Below are 21,992 nucleotides of genomic sequence, written 5' to 3' on the forward strand. Positions count from 1 at the left end.
CTCGCCTCATTTCAGGTGACAAATCATGCAGAGCTGGTGGCTCTGTATCACACAGTGCAGATTTAGACCATTCCCATAATCGTTTTCATCACTGTAGAAAGTTCTATGGACAACACTGGGCTAGAACATTCTAGAAGATTCTAGAAAGATCCAATACAGGAGCCACCAGCTACCTGAGGGTAATTACATTTAAATTTAGACTTAAATTCTGTTGGCTGGTGAAGTCCAGCACATGCTGGTGTGGGTTTTTTTTTTTAGGGGTGAAGTTAGACTGCAGCAAAAACAGGGGCTCCCATCACAGTTCTGTGCAGGGGGTGAGTGAGACTGAAGAAGCCAAAGACCATATCCCAATTCCCTTTCTGAAATCATCTCCCATTATTTTCACCTGTTCTCTGATTACTCTTTGTTCCCTGAGTGTGCCCTGTCATCCCACCTCCACACCTTTGCCATACTGTCTCCCTTTGGCCCCCACATCCAACCAGCCCGTCTAGCCTTCTCCAACATCCCCAAGCAGAATTCATTGGGCAGAATTCATCTCTCCCTCCTCTGAGCTCCTGATTCACCCATCCATCCACCCATCCACCCAGCTGTCCACCCATCCACCCATCCATCCATCCAACCATCCACCCACTCATCCATCCACCCACTCACCCACCTGTTCACCCATCCACCCATCCATTCATCCATCCAACGATCCATCCATCCATCCACCCACCCATCCATCCATCCAACCATCCACCCACTCATCCATCCACCCACTCATCCACCCACTCATCCATCCACCCACTCATCCACCTGTTCACCCATCCACCCATCCATTCATCCATCCAACGATCCACCCACCCATCCATCCACCCATCCATCCATCCATCCATTCACCCACCCATCCATCCATCTCCAACCATCCACCCACTCATCCCTTCATCCATCCATCCATCCATCCATCCATTTACCCACCCATCCATCCATCCATTCGTCCACCCACTCCCCCATCCCCACATCCAACCACCCATTCCTCCATCCATCAATTCACCCACCCACGCACTCACCCACTCATCCATCCATCCATTCATCCACTCATCCACTCATCCATTTACCCACCCTCCCATCCATCTACCCACCCATCCACCTGTTCATCCATCCATCCATCCATCCATCCATCCATCCACCCTCCCATCCATCCACCCATCCATCCACCTGTCCACCCACCCACCCATCCATCCACCCACCCATCCATGCACTCACCTGCCCATCCACCCATCCATCCATCCATCCATCCAATCATCCACCCACCCATCCATCCATCCAACCATCCACCCACTCATCTATCCGTTCATCCATCCATCCATCCATCCATCCATCCATCCATCCATCCATCCATCCATTTACCCACCCTCTCATCCATCCACCCACCCATCCACTTGTCCACCCATTCACCTGTTCACCCATCCACCCATCCATCCATCCATCCATCCATCCATCCATCCATCCATCCATCCAACCATCCACCCACCCATCCATCCATCCATCCTTCTGTCCGTCCATTGATTCATCCAACCATCCATCCATCCATCCATCCACCCATCCATCCATCCATCCATTTACCCACTCTCCCATCCATCCACCCACCCATCCACTTGTCCATCCGTCCACCTGTTCACCCATCCACCCATCCATCCATCCATCCAACTATCCACCTACCCATCCATCCATCCATCCATCCATCCATCCATCCATCCATCCATCCATTTACCCACCCTCCCATCCATCCACCCACCCATCTACTTGTCCACTCATCCACCCACCCATCCATTTACCCACCCACCCATCCATCCATTTATCCACCCACCCACCCACCCAGCAACACATCCATCCACCTACCCATCTAATCATCCATCCATCCATCCACCCACCCACCTATCCATCCATCCATTCATCCACCCACCCCCATCCCCCCATCCAACCACCCATTCATCCATCCAATTCATTCACCCATCAACTCACCCATCCACCCACCCATCTACTCACCCATCCGTCCATCCATCCATCCATCTACTCATCCACCATCCACCACCCACCCACCCACCCATTCACCATCCATCCATCCATCCATTCATTCACCTGCCCATCCACCCACCCATCCATCCCCTCCAGAATGTAAGCATCTGAGGTCAGTGATTGTGAGGGTGCCTATAGTGGGCCAGCTCTTACTGAGCACCTGCTCTGTGCCAGGCTCTGTTGCTCACTACTAGCTGGTGGCTTACCCTTGGTTAAGACCCCAATTCCCCATCCTACAGATGCAGAAACCGAGGTTGAGAAGGCAAAGTGACACACCCAGGGACAGCCCAGGAAGGTGGTGCAGCAGACAGGGGCTCAGGCATCTGACTCTAGAGCCCACCATTTTCCTCGTGCATGGCAGACATGGGGCACGGTCTCTACCCTGGGGACATCCCAAGGGACACACAATGTGTGGGTGGTGTATCCTTCCCACGTGGAGCCTACAGATGGGAGAACCACAGCCCTGCCACTCAATGTCCCCCGTGTCTGATGAGACCTAGAACAGGGGATTTTCAGCAGACATTGGACTAGGGTCACCCCACCATGCCAAGTCCATGAGTCAAAGGAGGTGAGTGACAATAGCAATGAGACTTTGTGCCCAGGACACAGGCCAGGCCTCAGCCCTGGGCTTCCCTGAGCTGTGCCAAGACATGGAGAGGCCAATGCATGGGATCCTTGCTTTGCCATTGCTGCCCCAGCCCCTCTAGAAAATTCTTCCAGGTCCTTAGTCAGAAATGTGGTCCCTGTAGGTGGTTAGAGTTCGAGTTATTCCAACTCCTATTAGCTCTGATGATGGAAATGTTGGCATGGAAAAGTTGGCTTTCAGGCACAGCTGGATCCAGGGTCTCGAGCAGCAACTTTAAGAATCCAGACTGGGCCAGATGCAGTGTCTCATGCCTGTAACCCCAGCACTGTGGGACGCTGGGGCAGGCAGATCACTTGAGGCCAGGAATTCGAGAGCAACATGGAGAATCCCCGTCTCTACAAAATATACGAAAAATTTAAAAATATACAAAAAATTAGCTGGGCATGATGGTATGTGCCTGTGGTCCCAACTACTAGGGAGGCTGAGGTGGGAGGATCATTGGAGCCCAGGAGGTCAAGGTTGCTGTGAGTTATGATTGCACCACCGCACTCCAGACAGGGAAACAGAGCAAGACCTTGTATCTTAAAAAAACAAAAACAGAATGCATCTCTGGCCATCTCTTGGGCTGTCCCCAAAGGCTACAGACACTTCAGACTCTCACGTGTCAGCTGAGCAACTCTGCAGTGGGAGTGAGCTCATCCCTCGGATGTCTCTGGAAGTCCTGGGACCAGCATGGTGACACCCCTGGCCCCTGGCTGGGGCGCCTCAGCTCCTCTATCACTACATCTCTCAGAAACCCCTAGAGCGGGTCCTGGCCAGTCTAGACTTGGGCCCTGCCCTGGCGGGTCACCCAGCAGCCTCCCCACGCTTTGCCATTCCCTTCCACCGGGCAATTCCCCACCCCACCTCCCAGGGTCTTTGCGCTTAGCCCTGTCATGTCCTCTCTTCTCCCAATTTTTTTTTTTTTTTTTTTTGTCCTTGTTGTTGACAGAGTCTTGCTCTGTCACACAGGCTGGAGTGCAGTGGTGCAATCTCGGCTCACTGCAGCCTCAACCTCACTTTGCTCAAGTGATCCTCCCGCCTCAGCCTCCCAAGCAGACGAGACTACAGGTATGTGCAGCTTCCTCCCAGTTTGGAGGTGCCTCTCCTCTCCCCAGCCTCCCCAGCAGTTAGGTGACAAACTGACCCCACTTGGGGCTACCCAGAAGCAGAGCTGCTCCATGACACCCCCTGACTCCTTGCAGCACCAGACAAAATCGTCCTCTTCTGCCCACTCTATCGGAACTCAGGGACTGCAGGAACCCCCATATCCTTCCAAAAGACTCTCCTCCACCCCCTTGACATTTGTCCCATCTTTGAGCCCTCGACCCCTTGGGGGCTGCTCCCATTCTCTCTCTGACCCAATTGCGGAGAGGGGAGGGGGCATCCGCACACCCGCCCCTCCCTGCAGCCTTCTGCAGTCTGGCTGAGGCACAAAGTCAGCCCAGGTCACAGGGTGTGTGGCCTGCAGCCGAACCCAGCAGCTCTGCACAGCTGTGGCCAGACCCAGGTTAACAGTCCCTCCCGGCCGGGCGCGATGGCTCACCCCTGTAATCCCAGCACTTTGGGAGGCCGAGGCGGGCGGATCACGAGGTCAGGAGATGGAGACCATCCTGGCTAACACGGTGAAACCGTGTCTCTACCAAAAATACAAAAAATTAGCCGGGCGTGGCGGTGGGCGCCTGTAGTCCCAGCTACTGGGGAGGCTGAGGCAGGAGAAAGGCGTGAACCCGGGAGGCGGAGCTTGCAATGAGCTGAGATGGCACCACTGCACTCCAGCCTGGGTGACAGAATGAGACTCTGCCTCAAAAACAAAACAAAACAAAACAGAAACAAAAACAAAAACAAAAACAAAAAACACTCATGATTGGATTTAAGGCTTTCTCTAATTCAGGATGATTTCATCTTGAGATCCTTAATTATATCTGCAAAGACCCTTTTTCCAAATAAAATCACATTTTCACTTTCTGGGGGACTCCTTATTTTGGTGAGGGGACTCCATTCAACCAGTGACACGCCCCTCAGTCTCACCGAGAGGGAGTTTGGGCCTCGAAACACCCCGTGTTCTGCAGAGGAGGGAGTTCAGGCCAGGTGCCTGGGCAGGGCTGGGCTTGAACTCAGGCCCTCTGAGTTCTCTGGTGGTTCCTCTCCATCTGAGCCTCCTCGCCTCCTTCTGGAAGCTCTCCAGGCCTCTCTTCCACACGTGCTTCTCTTTCCCTAGTGGGTTCTAAGTTCCAGGCCCCTCCCCAAGGTCCACTCCCCAAGCCTGCAGCCTGTGTGCCCGGCCCCCTCCTTGTCCCCGGAGCGGCCCATCCTGACACCCAGGGGCTTCCTGGCCGTTTTGGGATGGCCGGCTGGGACGGCTCACCATGGGTCCAGCCTGTGGTCTGTTTTTTTTTTTTGAGACGGAGTCTCACTCTGTCGCCCAGGCTGGAATGCAGTGTCACCATCTCCGCTCACTACAAGCTCCGCCTCCCGGGTTCACGCCATTCTCCTGCCTCAGCCTCTCAAGTAGCTGGCACTACAGGCATCCACCACCACACCCGGCTAATTTTTTTTTTGTACTTTTAGTAGAGATGGGGTTTCACCATGTTAGCCAGGATGGTCTCGATCTCCTGACCTCGTGATCCACCTACCTCGGCCTCCCAAAGTGCTGGGATTACAGGCGAGAGCCACCGCACCCCGCAAGCCTGTGGTCTCAACCCCAGCCCTGAAGAGCTACATCTGGTGGCCCCATGTGTCATGGCTCCCAGAGCAGTGGGGGGATGACCACGGCTCAAACGTCCTTCACAGACCAGGAGGCATTGGGGTCAAACCTGGGATGGGCATTTCCAGGCCTCAGTTTCCCCATCTGCAAGACTGCTGGACGGTCTGTTGGGATGGATCCCACACACCCAGAGAGCTGGGCAGATGTCCCCGAGGAAGGACAGCCTGGGTCTCCTGTCTCCGTGGAATCCATGGTTGAACACCCACAAGGATGGGGGGGACCTGAGGTTTGTTCATGGGGAGCCCAGCTAGACCCTCCCCCACAGACCCAATTCCTTCGTCTGGAACAAGACAGTGCCTGGTCGGGGTGAGAGCCTGGACCACGGAACTGGGGGGTGAGGGGCTGGATCCGGGTGTCCCCTGCCCCAGGGTCTCCCCTCCTGGTACCCACCCCCCACACCACGCTGAAGCCGTGTGCTCACATGTAGAAAAGAGGCTTTATTAAGAAGGCTTTGAAGTCAAAAAATAAAACTCTTGATACAATTTTTTTAACCCTTAAATCAGCTCAGCAAATATATAATCAGTAATTTAGCTGTGTAAGATTAAAGGTCCATTACTTTATTTAAAATAAAATATATTTTAGTTCTTAAAATTTATTCCATAAAGTACATATTTCCCTATAAATTCCCTACATATACACAAGAGGTAAAAAGTAAAAGTAAAAAAAAAAAAAAAATTAAAAAAATTTAAAAAATGACAACAGAAACCGCAGTAGAAAGAGGATTAATAATTAACAGAAAGTTAGAAATTTGATTGGAACGCCCCTCGCCCCCGCCCCGCTGTCCCCCTCCGGCCGCGCATGCTTGATGTACAAAAGCATAAATGCTTAGCCCCAAAAAGGGAGTAAAAATGTCACCCTCCTCCTATGGAACGTCTGTGCGGCCTGAGACCGGCCGGCGAGAAAAGTCAAATCAGAAAACGGCTTCGGACAAAAGGAAAAACACTGAGCGCTGGAAAAATCGTGTTTTTTGTTTTGTTTTTTAAAGATCACCCTGGAGGGGAGGGGTGTCTAAAAATAAAAAAATAAAAAAAAGTGCAAGCGGACCTTTTCTCTCCGGTTTATTGTAACCTGACCACTCAATACTGTCGTTGAAGGGCTGAGGCGCCGCCGGGCTGCGGGGTCTCCGTCTCCACGCCTGGGGCGGCAGTTAAAGCTCATCTGTAAACACTGGCCGCCGCCCACCCCCTGCCCCCTCGGCCTCCGCCCCTCGCCCCCTCCCCGTCCCTCTCCCACCCCGGGTCCCGCCCCGTCTCCCGCGCCCACCCCCGGCCCCCGCGGATGGCCCCGGTGGCGGCGGAGGCCTCGGCCACGTGGCGGTCCGCGCTCTAGGAAAAGATATGAATGGCCTGGGTGGCCGGCGTGCGGCAGGCGGGACACTCGGGCTCGCTCTTGCCGCAGATGCGGACGGCGCAGTCCATGCAGAAGAGGTTGTGGCCGCAGGGGACCAGCGCAGCCATCACCTCGCCCTCGGCGCACACCACGCACTCCCGCGCCAGGGCCGGGGCCGAGGACGCCGAAGGGGGCTTGCGGCTGTTCTCGGGGGCGCCGGAGTCCAGGGGGGCGCAGGCGGCGGCCGCGGGGCTGCTGGGCAGCGAGGTGGCCGTGGAGAAGGCGGCGCCGCCTGGGAAGGATACGGGGCCCTGCGGGGGTCGCCAGGACAGCGCGCCCACCGGGTCCGGGGCGCCGCGGCGGGACAGCGGGAGCTCCAGGCGGAGGCCGCCGGGCTCGGGCAGCGTGGGCGAGTGGCGGGGGGTCCCGGCCCCACTGCTGCGCCGGGCGCCGGCGGCGGGTGGTCCCGGGGCTCCGTTGACCGTGGAGCAGCCGCTGAAGGCGGGCAAGGGGGCGGCGCGCTCGAAAGGCGCCCAGATGGTGGCCGCGGCGGGCACGGTCAGGTCCAGCGCCAGGAAGTCGAAGCCGAAGTCGCAGTCGTCGGGGGCGGCCGTCCCCACCGGGGCACCGGGACCCTCCGCGCCGAAGGCGAAGCCCCCGTTGCCGGAGCCGCTGTAGGGGCTGGCGGGGCCTGGGTCCGGCACGGAGGGGCCGCCGCGGCTGCCCGCGTAGAAGGCCTCGGGGGCGCTGGGGGCGCCCAGGGCCGTGTCCCCGCGGAGGCCGGCCGTGGCCGTGGGAGGCCGTCGTCCCGGGTTGGGGGTCTTGGCCCAGAGGCTGGCGGCCGCCCCGAGCAGGTCCAGGCAGACGTCGGTGCCGTTGGCGTGGAAGTCGCTGTCGGGGCCCGCGTCGGTGAAGGCGCCAGTGCGCAGCGTGATGTGCGCCTCGATCTCCTCGCGCGCGCGGTCCACGTTCTCGGGCATCCCAGTGACCGCGAACACCGGCTCCTTGTCGCGCCCGGGCGTCACGATGTAGGTGTGCGTCCGCTGCTGGATGCGCTTGATGGTGGCGCCCTTGGGCCCCACCACCAGCCCCACCACCCGGTAGGGCACGCGCACCTGGATGGTGGTCTGTCCGGGGAGGTTGGGCGGACCCTGGGCGGCACCGGGCAGACCCCCGGCCTTGCTGCGTGTGGCGCGGATGATGGAGAAGTGTTCGGCCGCCGACAGGATCTCACGCTTGGCCATCTCCACGTCCTCCTTCCGGCCCGTCACGATGAAGACCGGCTCCTCGCCCCGCACCGGGGTCTTGATGTAGGTGTTTGTCTTGGCCCGCAGGGCCTTGATCTTGCAGCCTGTCGGGGAGGGAAGGGAAGGGAAGGACAAGGTAACCCAGAGCCCCCTGCGCAGCTCAGCCCCGCTGGTTATGCGGGTTTCAGGGCCACTGAGGGAGCCCCTACCTCCCAGCCTGTGCCCAACACCACTTTATCCTCAGACACTCCACGTCCCTTCTTCCCTCAGCCTCAGTTTCCCCTCTGGGCTCCAGAGTTTGGCCTAAAAGCAAGATGGCAAGGGGACCCTGTTTTAGATTGAAAGGTGTGCGCCATAATTTATGCTCACCTGGAACCGCAGAGTGTGACGGCTGGGGTGTGAATGTTTCCCCCAGGTTCGTAAACTGGACCCTAATATGTGGCATTGATAGTATTAATAGGTAGGTTCGGCTGGGCCCGGTGGCTCACCCATGTAATCCCAGCACTTTGGGAGGCCGAGGCAGGCGGATCACTTGAGGTCAGGAGTTCCAGACCAGCCTGGCCAACATGATGAAACCCTCTCTCTACTAAAAAGACAAAAAATCATCAAGGTGTAGCGGCAGGGACCTGTAGTCCCAGGTACTTGGGAGGCTGAGGCAGGAGAATCACTTGAACCCAGGAGACGAAGGTTGCAGTGAGCTGAGATTGCACCACTGTACCCCAGCCTGGATGACAAAGCAAGACTCCAACTAAAAAAAAAAAAGCTGGGTGCAGTGGCTCACCCCTGTAATCCCAGCACTTTGGGAGGCCAAGGCGGGCGGATCACGAGGTCATGGGCTCAAGACCAGCCTGGCCAACATGGTGAAACCCTGTCTCTACTAAAAATACAAAAAATTAGCCAGGTGTGGTGGCAGGCACCTGTAGTCCCAGGTACTCGGGAGGCTGAGGTGGAAGAATCGCTTTAACCCGGGAGGCAGAGACTGCAATGAGCCAAGATCGCACACCACTGCACTCCAGCCTGGGTGACAGAACGAGATTGTCTCAAAAAAAAAAAAAAAAAGCCGCAATTAGCCAGGTGTGGTGGCGCACGCCTGTAATCCCAGCCACTGGGGAGGGCTGAGGCAGGAGAACCGCCTCAACTCAGGAGGTGGAGGTTGCAGTGAGCCAACATCATGACACTGCACTCCAGCCTAGCCACAGACCAAGACTCTGTTTCAAAAAAAAGCCACAGTGGCAGGGTGCAGTGGCTCACACCTGTAATCCTAGTACTTCGGGAATCTGAGGCAGGAGGATCACTGGAGCCCAGGAGTTTGAGACCAGCCTGGGCAACATAGCAGGACCCCATCTCTACTACAAACAACAACAAAAAATTAGCCAGGTGTGGTGGTGCACACCTGTAGTCTTAGCTACTCGGGAGGCTGAAGTGGGAGGATCACCTGAGCCCGGGAGGTGGAGGCTGCAGTGAGCTATGATCACACCACTGCACTCCAGCCTGGGTGACAGAGCAAAACCCTGTCTCAAAAAAAGAAGAAAAAAAAAGACACACACACACAGAGGAGCTGGCCATGTGGGGACACAGACAGAGACTGCAGTGATATCTCTACAAGCCAAGGACTGGCCATAGCCCCCGGAAACTGAAGGCGCCCCCCGCCCTGCCCCATGGAGCCCTCCCTGCACACACCTTGACTTGGAACTTTTATCTTACAGAAATGAGGAGACGTTTCCATAGTTTCAAGCCCCCACTGTGTCAGCCCAGAGAGCAATTGCAGACCCTCTGACACCACCTCCCCGCCCAACAGGAGGGGAAGCCGAGATTCAGATTGTGGAGACTGCCTACAATTTCCTTCCGGCCAAATGACCCTCCCCAGGCTACAAAGACCCTGGCCTAAGGGGAGCCGAGGTCTTGGCCAGACTGCCGACGCCCGCACCCTGACTCCAGATGCCTCGGAAGGGTCCAGGTGGGCCCTAAGGGGCCTGCTGTGGCTTCATTCTTGTTGGCTGGGCTGGGGGTCTGACCTGGTGAGGGACATGAGTGTCAGTGAGGGAGGCAGGGGTCTCCTCGCCGATTGTCTAGGCAACCGCTGACCAGGTGTGGCCTTCTTGGGGTCCCAGACATTCTTACCCCACCCCTGGGGCCTTAATGGTTTTTTTTTTTTTCTTTTCCTTTTTTGAGATTGTCTCACTCTTGTTACCCAGGCTGGAGTGCAGTGGTGTGATCATAGCTCACTGCAGCCTTCAACTCCTGGGCTCAAGTGATCCTCCCATCTCAGCTTCCAGAGCTGGCACCACCATGCCCAGCTTAATTAGTTATTGAGACGGAGTTTTGCTCTTGTTGCCCAGACTGGAGTGCAGTGGTATGATCTCGGCTCACTGCAACCTCCGCCTCCCAGGTTCAAACAATTCTCCTGCCTCGGCCTCCTGAGTAGCTGGGATTACAGGCGCCTGCCACCACACCCAGCTAATTTTTTTTATTTTTAGTACAGACGGGGTTTCACCATGTTGGCCAGGCTGGTCTTGAACTCCTGACCTCAGGTCATCCATCCACCTTGGCCTCCCAAAGTGCTGGGATTACAGGCGTGAGCCACCACGCCCAGCCTATTTTTATTTTTTGTAGAGATGGGGTCTCACTATGTTGCCCAGGCTGGTTTCAAATTCCTGGGCTCAAGCAGTCCTCCTGCCTCGGCCTCCCAAAGTGCTGGGATGACAGGCGTGAGCCACCGCGCCCGGTGTTTTGAGCCACTGCCTGCAACCCCCTCAGGCTCTGAGGAAGCAGAGGGAGCCGCAGGGATGTTTCAATACAGTCAGAAGGTGGCTCTGAGAGGAAAACAGTGTTGCTAACTCTTCCACAGTGCAAGAGAGAAACTGAGCAGGATCAGCACTTTTGATGGGGAAGAAGTCAGAAACTGCCTGGGCCAGGAAGATGGAAGGTGTGGGGCCTGGAGGCTGGTGGTCCCAGGGGCTCGGTAGGGAGGACCCTGGGAGGGGTGGTGGGGGTGCACCCACTCGGAGGGGGACAGCAGTTTTCCCACCCCAGCTGCGCTGCCACCACACCTGTCCCTCCCAGTCGCAGCATTCCATTTGCCTCCATCGCACCCAGTCCCCTCCATTCCTCTGTGCAGTCCGGTGTCCTCCAGGGTGTCCTCCAGGAAGCCCACCCTGACTGCACCGGGTTTGGCCTGCTCTTCTGAGTCTCTCCTAACAAGCCTGACTTTCTGAGCTGCCTCCCTGAGGCCGGGGGATGGGGCTGGGGAGTCCCCTGGGCACTCGGGGGACCTTGCTATGCCTGTTTCTTCACTGTGAAAGGGGAAGGTAAGAGGTCTGGCTTCACAGGCCCTCAGAGGGCCATGACCAGGCCGTTGGCTCCTGGCAGCCACCCTGGCAGGTCTCATTGCAGCCCACAGTGTTTGCTTTAGACAGATCCTCCTTGAGAGGAAACTGAGGCACAGGGAGCGGAGACCCAGCAAGGCTGGGGCAGGAGATGCCACCCACAGATGGAGGCTCCACTGGCCCTGCCCACAGGCAGGAAGTGAGCCTGTTCCCCATCACGCCGACCCGGCAGAGGGCAGAGCCTGCCAGCGTTGCCAGGGTGCAGCACGGGGTCCTCCCTTGCTGATCTGGGAGCTGCCCCAGGTCCCCAGAGGGTCACACGTGGGAGAGGCTGCCCCGACGTGGCCACCGCTGAGCTCACAGGCTGTGGTCACAGAGTCTGGTCTGGGTGAGATGACAAATTTGGGAGATGGGGGTGGAAAGGAAGGGGGCGTGTGACTGTGTGAGCAGAAACCAGGATGGTGCTGGGAGCCACGCACGCGTCGGGGCAGGGGAGGGAACTGGCGCCTCCCTCTCTCCTTACTCCATCCTGCCCTAACCCAGACGGTGGTGCTGGGTGGAGACCTCACAGCTAGAAGGCCTCTAGGATCTCCAAGATGGAGCTGGAGCTCAATTCATTGGTGCTCCCTCCACTTTGACACGTGCCGGCCCCCAAAACTCCACCCACATCAAGACCCCAAGAGGCCAAGGAATCAGGGCTCCAGGAGTGATCCCAGCCCACCCCTGCCCCACTGGAAATGACACAGCGAGGCCAGAGGGACAGGAAGCCTGAGGGGCGGGCTCTGGGGGACACCGAAGGTTGGCAGGCACTGAGATGCAGATTCGTGGGCCATGTCCCCAGGATTCCACCTCGGAGGGCTTGAGATGCCTGGGAATTGGGGTGACCACCCCAGAGTCTGGCCCTGACCTGTCCCACATCCTCAACCCACAGCAGCCAAGTCTCCCCATGCCAGGGCAGGGCCTCGGGGCCCCACGCAGCGCACACACCAGTGGGCATCACTCATCTGGCCCATCCAGGGTCCTGGCTGCAATGACCGTGCACTACGGACTCACCAATGAAACCACAAGTCCTGGCATGGGAGCCAAGGCCGCCAGCCCAGGCTGGATGGGTTTGCCATGGCAGGAAGTGGAACGTGAACCCCAGGGAGCCGCTGAGGCAACAGCAAGGGCAGGATTCCGGAAGCAGGACGGGGCGAGAACAAGGTCCCATAGCCAACACTCAGTCCAACACGCGGCCGCCCCCTGCCAGGCAGCCGGGTGAGGCGGGACAGCAGCATCTCAGACCTGGGACACCATGGAAGCCAGCGGGAGCTGAGGGGTCTGGTGGGGAGGAAGGAAGCTGGTTCAGCTGTCAAACTGGGATGTCAAAACCCCCTCCCAGGTCAGGAACAGTGGCTCACACCCGTATGTAGTTCCAGCACTTTGGGAGGCCAAGGCAGGAGGATCACTTGAGGCCAGGAGTTCAAGATCAACCTGGGCAACATAGCAAGATCCTGTCTCTATAAAGGGTCTCACTCTGTTGCCCAGGCTAGAGTGCAGTGACACCATCACAGCTCACTGCAGCCTTGACCTCCTGGGCTCATGCGATCCTCTCACCTCAGCCTCCCGAGTAGCTGGGACTACAGTTATGCACCATCACGCCCGGCTAATTGTTTAAAGCTTTTCTGCAGAGACAGGGTCTTATTACGTTGCGCAGGCTAGTCTGGAACTCTAGGGCTCAGGTGATCCTCCCATCTCAGCCTCCCAAAGTGCTAGAATTACAGGTGTGAGCCGCCACATCCGGCCTCTACAAAAAATTTTTAAAAATTAGCCAGGTGTGGCCGGGCGCGGTGGCTCACGCCTGTAATCCCAGCACTTTGGGAGGCCAAAATGGGTGGATCACGAGGTCAGGAGATCGAGACCATCCTGGCTAACACGGTGAAACCCCGTCTCTACTAAAAATACAAAAAATTAGCCGGGCGTGGTGGCAGGCGCCTGTAGTCCCAGCTACTCGGGAGTCTGAGGGAGGAGAATCGCTTGAACCCGGGAGGCGGAGCTTGCAGTGAGCCGAGATCACACCACTGCACTCCAGCCTGGGCGACAGAGCGAGACACCACCTCAAAAAAAAAAAAAAAGAAAAGAAAAGAAAATTAGCTGGGTGTGTTGGTGCGCACCTGTGGTCCCAGCTACTCGGGAGGCAGAGGTGGGAGGATCGTCTGAGCCCAGGAGGTTGAGGCTGCAGTGAGCTACGATCACACCACTGCACTCGGGACAGAGCAACAGAACCAGACCCTGTCTCAAAAACAAAACAAAACAAAACAACAACCACCACCAAAAAAAACACCGCTCGGCGTGGTGACTCACACCTGTAATCCCAGCACTTTGGGAGGTAGAGGCAGGCGGATGACCTGAGGTCAGGAGTTCGAGACCAGCCTGGCCAACATGGCGAAATCCCGTCTCTACTAAAAATACAAAAATGAGCCTGGCGTGGTGGTGACAGATACCTGTAATCCCAGCTACTCGGGAGGCTGAGGTGAAAGAGTCGCTTGAACCTGGGAGGTGGAGGCTGCAGTGAGCCGAGATTGAGCCACTGTACTCCAGCCTGGGCAACAAGAGCAAGACCCTGTCTCAAAATGAAAAGAAAACACCTCCCGGGGAATGAAGGGAACATGTACCCTGCACTAATACCAGCACTCTCAGCTGGGTCTGCCGTGTGGAGGTTACCTAGCAGACCCTTTCTTTCTAGGGCTCTGCAGTGTATGGATAGGAAAACCATGGCATGGTCCCCACCAACGCCCCAGCACTGTCCCCAGTCACCGGGAAAACCTGAGGCCTGCGGGGATGGGAGAAGAGGAGCCTCTAGGGCTTCAGCAAGGAACAAGGGACAGGAGGGGAAACAGTGAGCCAGGGGTCTCCCCCAGCTGAGGGGGACAATCTAAAATCACTATCCTCAGCCTGTGCCAACAGCGGAGAGAGGGAGCCCTGAGCAGCTTCCAGTCCTAGCCCTGCCTTCAACATCACTCACTCGCTCATTCATTCATTAGCCACAGAACACCTTCTGTGTACAGGCCCCGGCAAGATACTGAAGACCCAAACATGACCAAGCACCTGCCCCGGTTCCTGTCCCTGGGAACGTGCAGGGGGAGAGGCCGCCACGGAGCACAGATTCACCCAGGGTGCCCGGCAAGTGGGGTGAGAAAGGAGGGTACATGTTGGGGTCTCAGCAGGAGCAGGGCCAGAGGTCCCTAGAGCACCTTTGCTGGCCGGCTGGAGGGAGACGCCTGTGCTTTTGGGTCTCCACTTTGCCTGTCTCTCAGACAGGGCTGCCTCCCCTCACCCCCAGCCCTCGAGCTTTGGAATCTGAAATTTTCTTTGCTGACCCACCAGAGAAACTAGGGTTTGAATCCCAGCCCATGATTTTGTTTTTGTTTTGGAGACAGGGTCTTGCTCTGTTGCCTAGACTGGAGAGCGGTGGCAAGATCATAGCTCACTGCAGCCTCGACCGCCCAGGCTCAAGTAATCCTCCTGCCTCAGCCTCCGGAGTAGCTGGGGCCACAGGAGCATGCCACCATGCCTGATTTTTGTATCTTTTTTTTGTAGAGACAGGGTTTCGCCATGTTGGCCGGGCTGGTGTCGATTCCTAGGCTCGAAGGATCCTTCTGCCTCAGCCTCTCGAAGTGCTGCTATTCCCTCAGTTTTTACTTATCCTTTACCTCTTGCAGCCTCTGCCTCCCCATCTGTGACCTGGGAGCTGCAGGACCTTCCCTGGGGCACATTATGGGCCTCAGCGAGATGGGGCAGGTCAAGTCTGGCATAGGCTTAGCACACAATAGACAGTCAATAAAGATCTAGCCATGGCCTGGCGCGGTGGCTCACGCCTGTAGTCCCAGCACTCTGGGAGGCCGAGGCGGGTGGATCACCTGAGGTCAGGAGTGTGAGACCAGCCTGGCCAACATGGTGAAACCCCGTCTCTACTGAAAATACAAAAACCAGCCGGGCATAGTGGCACGTGCCTGTGGCCCCAGCTACTCCGGAGGCTGAGGCAGGAGGATCGCTTGAACCTGGGAGGTAGAGATTACAGTGAGCCGGGATCGCGCCATTGCACTCCAGCCTGGGCAACAGAGCGAGACTCCATCTCAAAAAAAAAAAAAAAAGATATAGCAAATGAATGAATTGGAGCCTCCAGCGGATGGGTGGGAACTCAGAGGGTGTGAATGACCACAGTCTGCCCAGAAAGCACTCGGACCCCCTCTAGGATCGAGAGAACTGAAGCTCAGAGAACAGCACGTGGCTACCGGGCAGAGGGCTGGTGCCAGGCCTGTGTGACTGTGTGTGTGACACCTGTGTGGAGGCCGGACAGGTGCACCCTTCGTGGCTTCCAGGGAAGGGGTAGCCTTGGAGCTTGGGTTTGACAGAGAAGCATGAGAAATTCAGAGAGCCCCAGGGTGGAGAGGAAGGTGAGTAAAGGGGCAGGGCCGGGGCACAAAGGACATTGAAAGGTATGCTTGAGAACAGGGTGGGTGGGAGAAGCTGGGAGCCACAGACGGTTCTACAGTGTGGAAGATGTATGGACTACTGAAGCTGCCAACCTGTCCTGACATTCACAGTTGCATCCCTGGCAACCCGCACTCCACTTATGGGGTGGCTGCTGTGTGTGACCTGGAGCTGGGATTAAAACCAGCAACTTGGGTCCAGGCATAGTGGCTCACACCTGTAGGAGCCCCAGCACTTTGGGTGGCTGAGATGGGAGGATCGCTTGAGGCCAGGAGTTCAAGACCAGCCTGGGCAACAGAGCAAGACCCTGTCTCTACAAGAAATTTTTTTAAATAAACAAATAAATAAAACTGGCCGTGCACAGTGGCTCACGCCTGTAATGCCAGCACTTTGGGAGGCGGAGGTGGGCGGATCACTTGAGGTCAGGAGTTTGAGACCAGGCTGGCCAGCATGGTGAAACCCTGTCTCTAATAAAAATACAAAAATCAGCTGGACGTGGTGGCACGCACTTGTAATCCCAGCTACTCAGGAGGCTGAGGCAGGAGAACTGCTTGAAACCAGAAGGCGGAGTTTGCAGTGAGCCCAGATCGCGTCACTGCACTCCAGCCTGGGCGACAGAGCGAAACTCCGTCTCATAAATAAATAAATAAAACCAGCATCTTGCCCCAGAATCCTCTACCCTAATGGAGGTGAGACACCTGCACATCACAGAGAAGGGCCTTCATGTGCACAGGGCCACAGGGCCACGGCGGCCTGCAGGACAAGCAATCAGGGCCCACTCTACCCCCGACCCCCACTGTACCCCAGGGCCTGCCTTGCTGACCGCCACCAGCAAGAGCCCAGTAAGTGGGTGCAGAACGCACAGGCCAGAGGTGGGGGCTGAGCCTGGTGCCCACAGACTCCATTTCCCATGGACCTGCCCCTAGAGAATTCCCACCCTGAGGCCACAGGTCTAGAAGCTCTCAGCCTGACCCTGACTCCTGCCAGCTCCCCATGTGGCCATAGCCTCGCTCAAAGGCCCTTGGGTGCCAGGACAGGCGCGTTCACAAAGAACACAGCCACACCCTCCACCACCTGGAGGTCACTTGGTCCCCAGGCCTCGGCTTGGACGTCCGTCTCCACAGGCTCCCAGACACTCCGCACAGGGCAGCTGTCCCGTTCTAGGCCCTGGGTATGGGACATGGAAGCCGGGCGGAAGGCCTCAATGGGGAGGCAGTAACAGGATGGTAGGGCGCCTTCCTGCCAGGGGGTCCCACTGAGGGCAGTCATCAGGGCTGGGACAGCACCCAGTCCCTCCCCACCCACCACACCAGAGCATGGTTCCCGGGCCCAGCACCATGCCTGACCCTCCATGGGTCCCCATATGAGCTGGACAAATGAACGACCAAAAGACAGGAGGCCGTGCTGCCCCACCCACCTGGACCGAGGGAAGGGGCGGAGGGGAGGGCGCCCTGGTGGTCCCCCGCCTGGGGCCAGGGCCATAGATGACCTTGTAATCCCAGCCCCCCACACCTTTCTCTGGCCTGGGTTCCCGAGGGCCCGGGGGAGGTAGGGACCCCTAGCCCAAGTGTCCTGCGGCCCCACCTCCAGCCCCGCCAAGGCCCCACCCCAAGTTCTAGAACCTGGCTGATCACTGGCGGTCAGCGGGGACCCAGGAGCGGGGAGGGGTGGCGGGAAGGCAGGAGAAAGTTGAGGGAGGCAGGCGGGCGGGTGGCTAACGGGGTGGTGGGTGTGAGCTGGGCCAGGCACTGCCCACCACCCGCCCGCCCGCCCCGCAGCTCGGGGGCCAATGAGCAGCGGCCGGCCTGATGTCACCCTGCAAATCTCAGCCTCGCTCTCTAACAAAGAGAACAATGGGGCGGCCAGAGGGAAGCTCCGACGATGCCACCGCTGGACCCCACACCCGGGGCCTGCCGCCCGCCGGCCTGCCCAGCAGGCTGCACCCCAGAAGTGGCTTTGACAGCCGGTCCTTCCCCAGGCCCCGAAATCCCTGACTCGGGGCCGGAGAGTGGAGCAGGGACCCTCTCCTGCCCGGTCCCGTCCCCACCCCAGTCAGGGCCCCAGGCTGGAGACTGAGACGTGCGCTCTTTGTACTGTCAGCCTTCTCTCCCGGCCCTGCAGGCGGCCCCCCTAAGCCACCCCTAAACCTGCGCTTGCCCCGCCCCGCCGCCTGTGCTGGGTGTGGGGCGCCCCCCGCCCGGCCGGACCCCGGGCCCTCGAGCCCCTCTCTGGGGTGCCCCTGCGGGCGGCCGAGGGCCTGGGCTGCGGCGAGGCTCCCCGGAGCCTTTCCGGGCTGGAGGCGGCCCAGACAAAGGCGGCGGCGGGGCCGGAGCGCGCAGGGGAGGAGCGCGGGCTGCGCCCAACTTTCTCCCGCGGCCGCTGCAGGACAAAGGCGCAAAGGCAGCGGCCCAGGCCGGAGCCCACGCGGGGCGTGTCCGGTGCGGGGCGTCCGGCGCGGGCTGGGCTGGGCTCGGGCGACCCCCTTCCCCGGGGCGGGAGGTGCGGGGACCCCCAGGACAGCAACCCCCGACGAGGGCCACTCACCCTGGCGACCCACGATCTCGGCGACGTGCTCGGAGCTGGGCACCGGGACGCACTCGGTCATGTTGACGCTTTTCTTGCGGCTGCCGATCACGCTCATCTGGTCGGCCAGCAGCGTCGGGGGGCCCAGGGCCGCGGGGTGGGGCGCGAAGCCCGCGAACACGTCGGGGGGCGACGGCCGGGGCGGTGGCGGCGGCGGGGGACTCGCGTTGGGGTCCAGCAGCGACAGCGACCCGGGGGCCACGGCCACGGCGGGGGCCAGGGTCGGGGGCGCGCCGGCCTCAGGTCCGTCGGGGGACACAGGCTCCGGAGCCGCCCCGCCGTCCGCGCCCCCGGCCGCCGCTGCACCGTCCCCGGCCGCCCCCTCCTCGTCCGTGTCGCCAGCGCCCCCCAGCCCGAGCGCCGACAGCTGGTCCAGCGCCAAGCGGAGCGCGGCGGCCGCGTCGTCGGGTTCGGGCGGCGGCCGGGGCGCGGGCGCGGCCTCCTGGGCGCCCTCGGGCGGGGGCGCAGGTCCGGGTCCGGGGTCCTCCCCCGCCGTCCCCGCGCCGCCGCCGCCGCCGCCCCCGCCCCCTCCGCCGTCGGGCTGGCCGAGCGAGCTGGGCATGGCGGGCGCTAGCGCTGGGGCCCGCGCTCCTGCCGCCCGCGCCGCCGCCGCCGCCCGCGCCGCCCTCCGCCTCTGCGAGCTGGGCCGCCGGCCGCCTGCATCCAGCGGCGGGGGCGGGCACGGGGGGCCGGGCGGGCGGGGCGGCGGCGGCTCGGGGCTGCTCGGGGCCGGGCCGGGCCGGGCGGCGGCAGCGACTCTGGCTGCGGCTCGGCGGCGGCGGCGGCGGCGGCTCCTCGGCGGCCGAGGCGGCGGCGGCGGCGGCGGCGGCGCGGGACGCTCCTTCCCTCCCGCCGCCTCCCGCGGCCCCGCCCCGGCCCCACCCCCGCGACGTCACGCCGCGGCCCAACAATGGGCGGCCCGCAGGGCGCAGGCGCGCGGGGCGGGGCCGGGGGCGGGGAAGGGGCGGGGCAGGCGCCGGGCACGTGGTCCAGGCCCCGCCTCCGCTCGGCGCTCGGGCGGGAAGCCGGGCGCATCCGCACGTGCGGTCGCTGCTGCAGGTGTGTGCGTCCCAGCCCCAGCCTGGACAGCGCTCCCGCCCCGAGTCTGAGAGTCCTTTCCTCGCGCGCCCCAGGGCCCGAGGTCCCGCTCCCCAATTTCCGCTAGAGATCCGGGTCGCCCCCAAGCGAGGTCTCTTGCTCCACGCCCGCTTCCTTGTGCCGGGGACCCCCACCTCCCTGCATAAAGGCGTGGGGTCCTCTCCAAGTCCCCCTCGCGATCCCACTGGACTTCGAAGTCAGGCTCCTGCCCCGCCCACCGCCTCTGTGCCAGGGTCCACCCCCCGCCCCACGGTGCACCCCCCAGGGCCTGGGGTTCCAGTCCCCAAGTACCCCTTGCTATCAGGGTGGGTTTTAGGGTCAGGCCCCTGCCCCACCCCCAGCCTCTGTGCCAAGGACAGCTCCACAATCATGCACACCCCAGGGCCTGAGGTCCCTCTCCCCTAGTCTCCCCTAGCTCCCCTCTGGCTGGCTCCAGGCTTTGGGGTCAGGCCACCTCCTCCACACCACGTCCTCCGCCCCGCCCGAGGCCAGAGACCTCTCTACCACAGTGGTGCTTCCCTGGCGAGGGCAGGTTCACACCAGCCAGAACCCTCCATGTGGAGCCCCACCCTCTTCTGGGGTGCCTTTCCCCGCAACGGGCATTGTCCACCTCTAAAGCCACCCTTGCTGGGCGCGGTGGCTCACGCCTGTCATCCCAGCACTTTGGGAGGCCGAGGCCGGTGGATCACGAGGTCAGGAGTTCGAGACCAGTCTGGCCAACATGGTGAAACCCCCGACTCTACTAAAAATACAAAAAGTAGCCAGGCGTGGTGGCGCGCACCTGTAATCCCAGCTACTCAGGAGGCTGAGGCAGGATAATTGCTTGAACCCTGGAGGTGGTGGTTGCAGTGAGTCGAGATTGCACCACTGCACTCCAGCCTGGTTGACAGAGCAAGACTCTTCTCAAAAAAAAAAAAAAAAAGCCACCCTTTCCCAGCGGCTCTTCCTCCAGCTGTCCTTTGGGGCCTTCCTTGCACCTGTGGGGTTTTTTGTGCTAAACCTGCCTGGCTGGGTCTACCTGCCCCCGTCTTCTACCAGACCTGTCCCTGGCTGGCTGTGCAAACTTGGACCAAAGGCAGGGCTCTCTGGGCAGGAGTGGGGCAGCCTGCCCCTTTGCCTAGCAAGGCTTCTCCTCTGTCCCCTCCCCCAGCCTCACACACCCTGGGTCCTCCTCAGCCATTCATCTAGTCCCTCAGCCACAGCCACCCACTGCTGGGCCCTTCACTTTTGGTGGCTTCTCTGCCCACTTCTTCCAGGCAGGCAGGGTCAGGATCCCCCTGCCTGGAACCCTTCCCCACCCAAAATCTCTCTCCTGACCCCAGGCTGCATCCAGCCCCACTTCCCCTCCTGGGGTCCTGGACTTCTCTTTTGTACACGCCCATGCTTGGAATTGTTTTTCCATCTCTCTTTCTTTCTCTCTCTTTTTGTTTTTCTCTTTCTTCCTTTCTTTTATTTTTCTTTCTTTCTCTTTCCTCTTTTCTCTTTTTCTTTTCTTTTTCTTTCTTTCCTTTCTTTTTTTCTCTTTCTCTTCCTTTTTTCTCTTTTTTCCTTCCTTCCTTGCTTCCTTCCCTTTCTTTCATCCTTTATTTCGTTCTTCATTTCTTCCTTTCTCTCCCTTCCTTCCTTCCTTCTTTTTTTTTTTTTAGACGGAGTCTCGCTCTGTCACCCAGGTTGGAGTGCAGTAGCGCGATCTTGGCTCACTGCAAGCTCCGCCTCTGGGTTCAGGCCATTCTCCTGTCTCAGCCTCCCGAGTGGCTGGGACTATAGGTGCCCGACACCATGCCCAGCTAATTTTTTGTATTTTTTATAGAGACAGGGTTTCACCGTGTCAGCCAGGATTCTCCCTTCCTTCTCTCCTCCCCTCTCCTCTCCTTTCCTTTTCTTTCTTTTTCGGACGGAGTCTTGCTCTGTTGCCCAGACTGGGGTGCAGTGGCTATTCACAGGTGTGACCCCAGGACAGATCAGCATGAAAGCTTTGACCAGCTCCATCTCTGACTTTGGTGGGTTCAGCCCTCCTTAGGCAACCTGGTGGTCCTCCCAGTCCAGGGAGTTCATCGTATTAATGTAGACGCCAGATCAGCATAGCTCACTACAGCCCAGAACTCCCGAGCTCAAGCAATGCTCCTGCCTCAGCTTTCCGAGTAGCTGGGACCACAGGTGTGCACCACCACACCCGGCTACTTTTTATATTTGTAGACAGGGTCTCTTTTTTGTTGCCCGGGCTGGTCTTGAACTCCTAACCTCAAGCAGTCCTCCTGCCTCAGCCTCCCAAACTGCTGGGACTACAGGTGGGTAACACTATGCCCAGCCGCTTGCAATTATTAGTAGCATTGTCGGCTGGGCACGCTGGCTCACACCTGTCATCCCAGCACTTTGGGAGTCCGAGGCAGGTAGATCACCTGAGGTTAGGAGTTCTACATCAGCCTGGCCAACACGGTGAAACACCGTCTCTACTAAAAATATGAAATGAGCCGGGTGTGGTGGCA

The 21,992-nt window shown here is 59.3% G+C and overlaps 1 protein-coding gene across 1 annotated transcript; it reads right to left on the reverse strand.

The window, feature by feature from the left end:
* Positions 1 to 6,495: 6,495 nt before the first annotated feature.
* MEX3D (mex-3 RNA binding family member D) lies at positions 6,496 to 19,228 on the reverse strand. Its single transcript, XM_054465397.2, has 2 exons — positions 18,370 to 19,228; positions 6,496 to 8,130 (listed from the first exon to the last, which is right to left on the reverse strand). The coding sequence occupies exons 1-2, from the start codon at positions 18,968 to 18,970 to the stop codon at positions 6,776 to 6,778; spliced, it is 1,956 nt and encodes a 651-aa protein (XP_054321372.1). The 5' UTR covers positions 18,971 to 19,228; the 3' UTR covers positions 6,496 to 6,775.
* Positions 19,229 to 21,992: the final 2,764 nt, after the last annotated feature.

This window comes from Pongo pygmaeus, chromosome 20 (assembly GCF_028885625.2).
Source record: "Pongo pygmaeus isolate AG05252 chromosome 20, NHGRI_mPonPyg2-v2.0_pri, whole genome shotgun sequence".
In the NCBI taxonomy this organism is placed as follows: domain Eukaryota; kingdom Metazoa; phylum Chordata; class Mammalia; order Primates; family Hominidae; genus Pongo; species Pongo pygmaeus.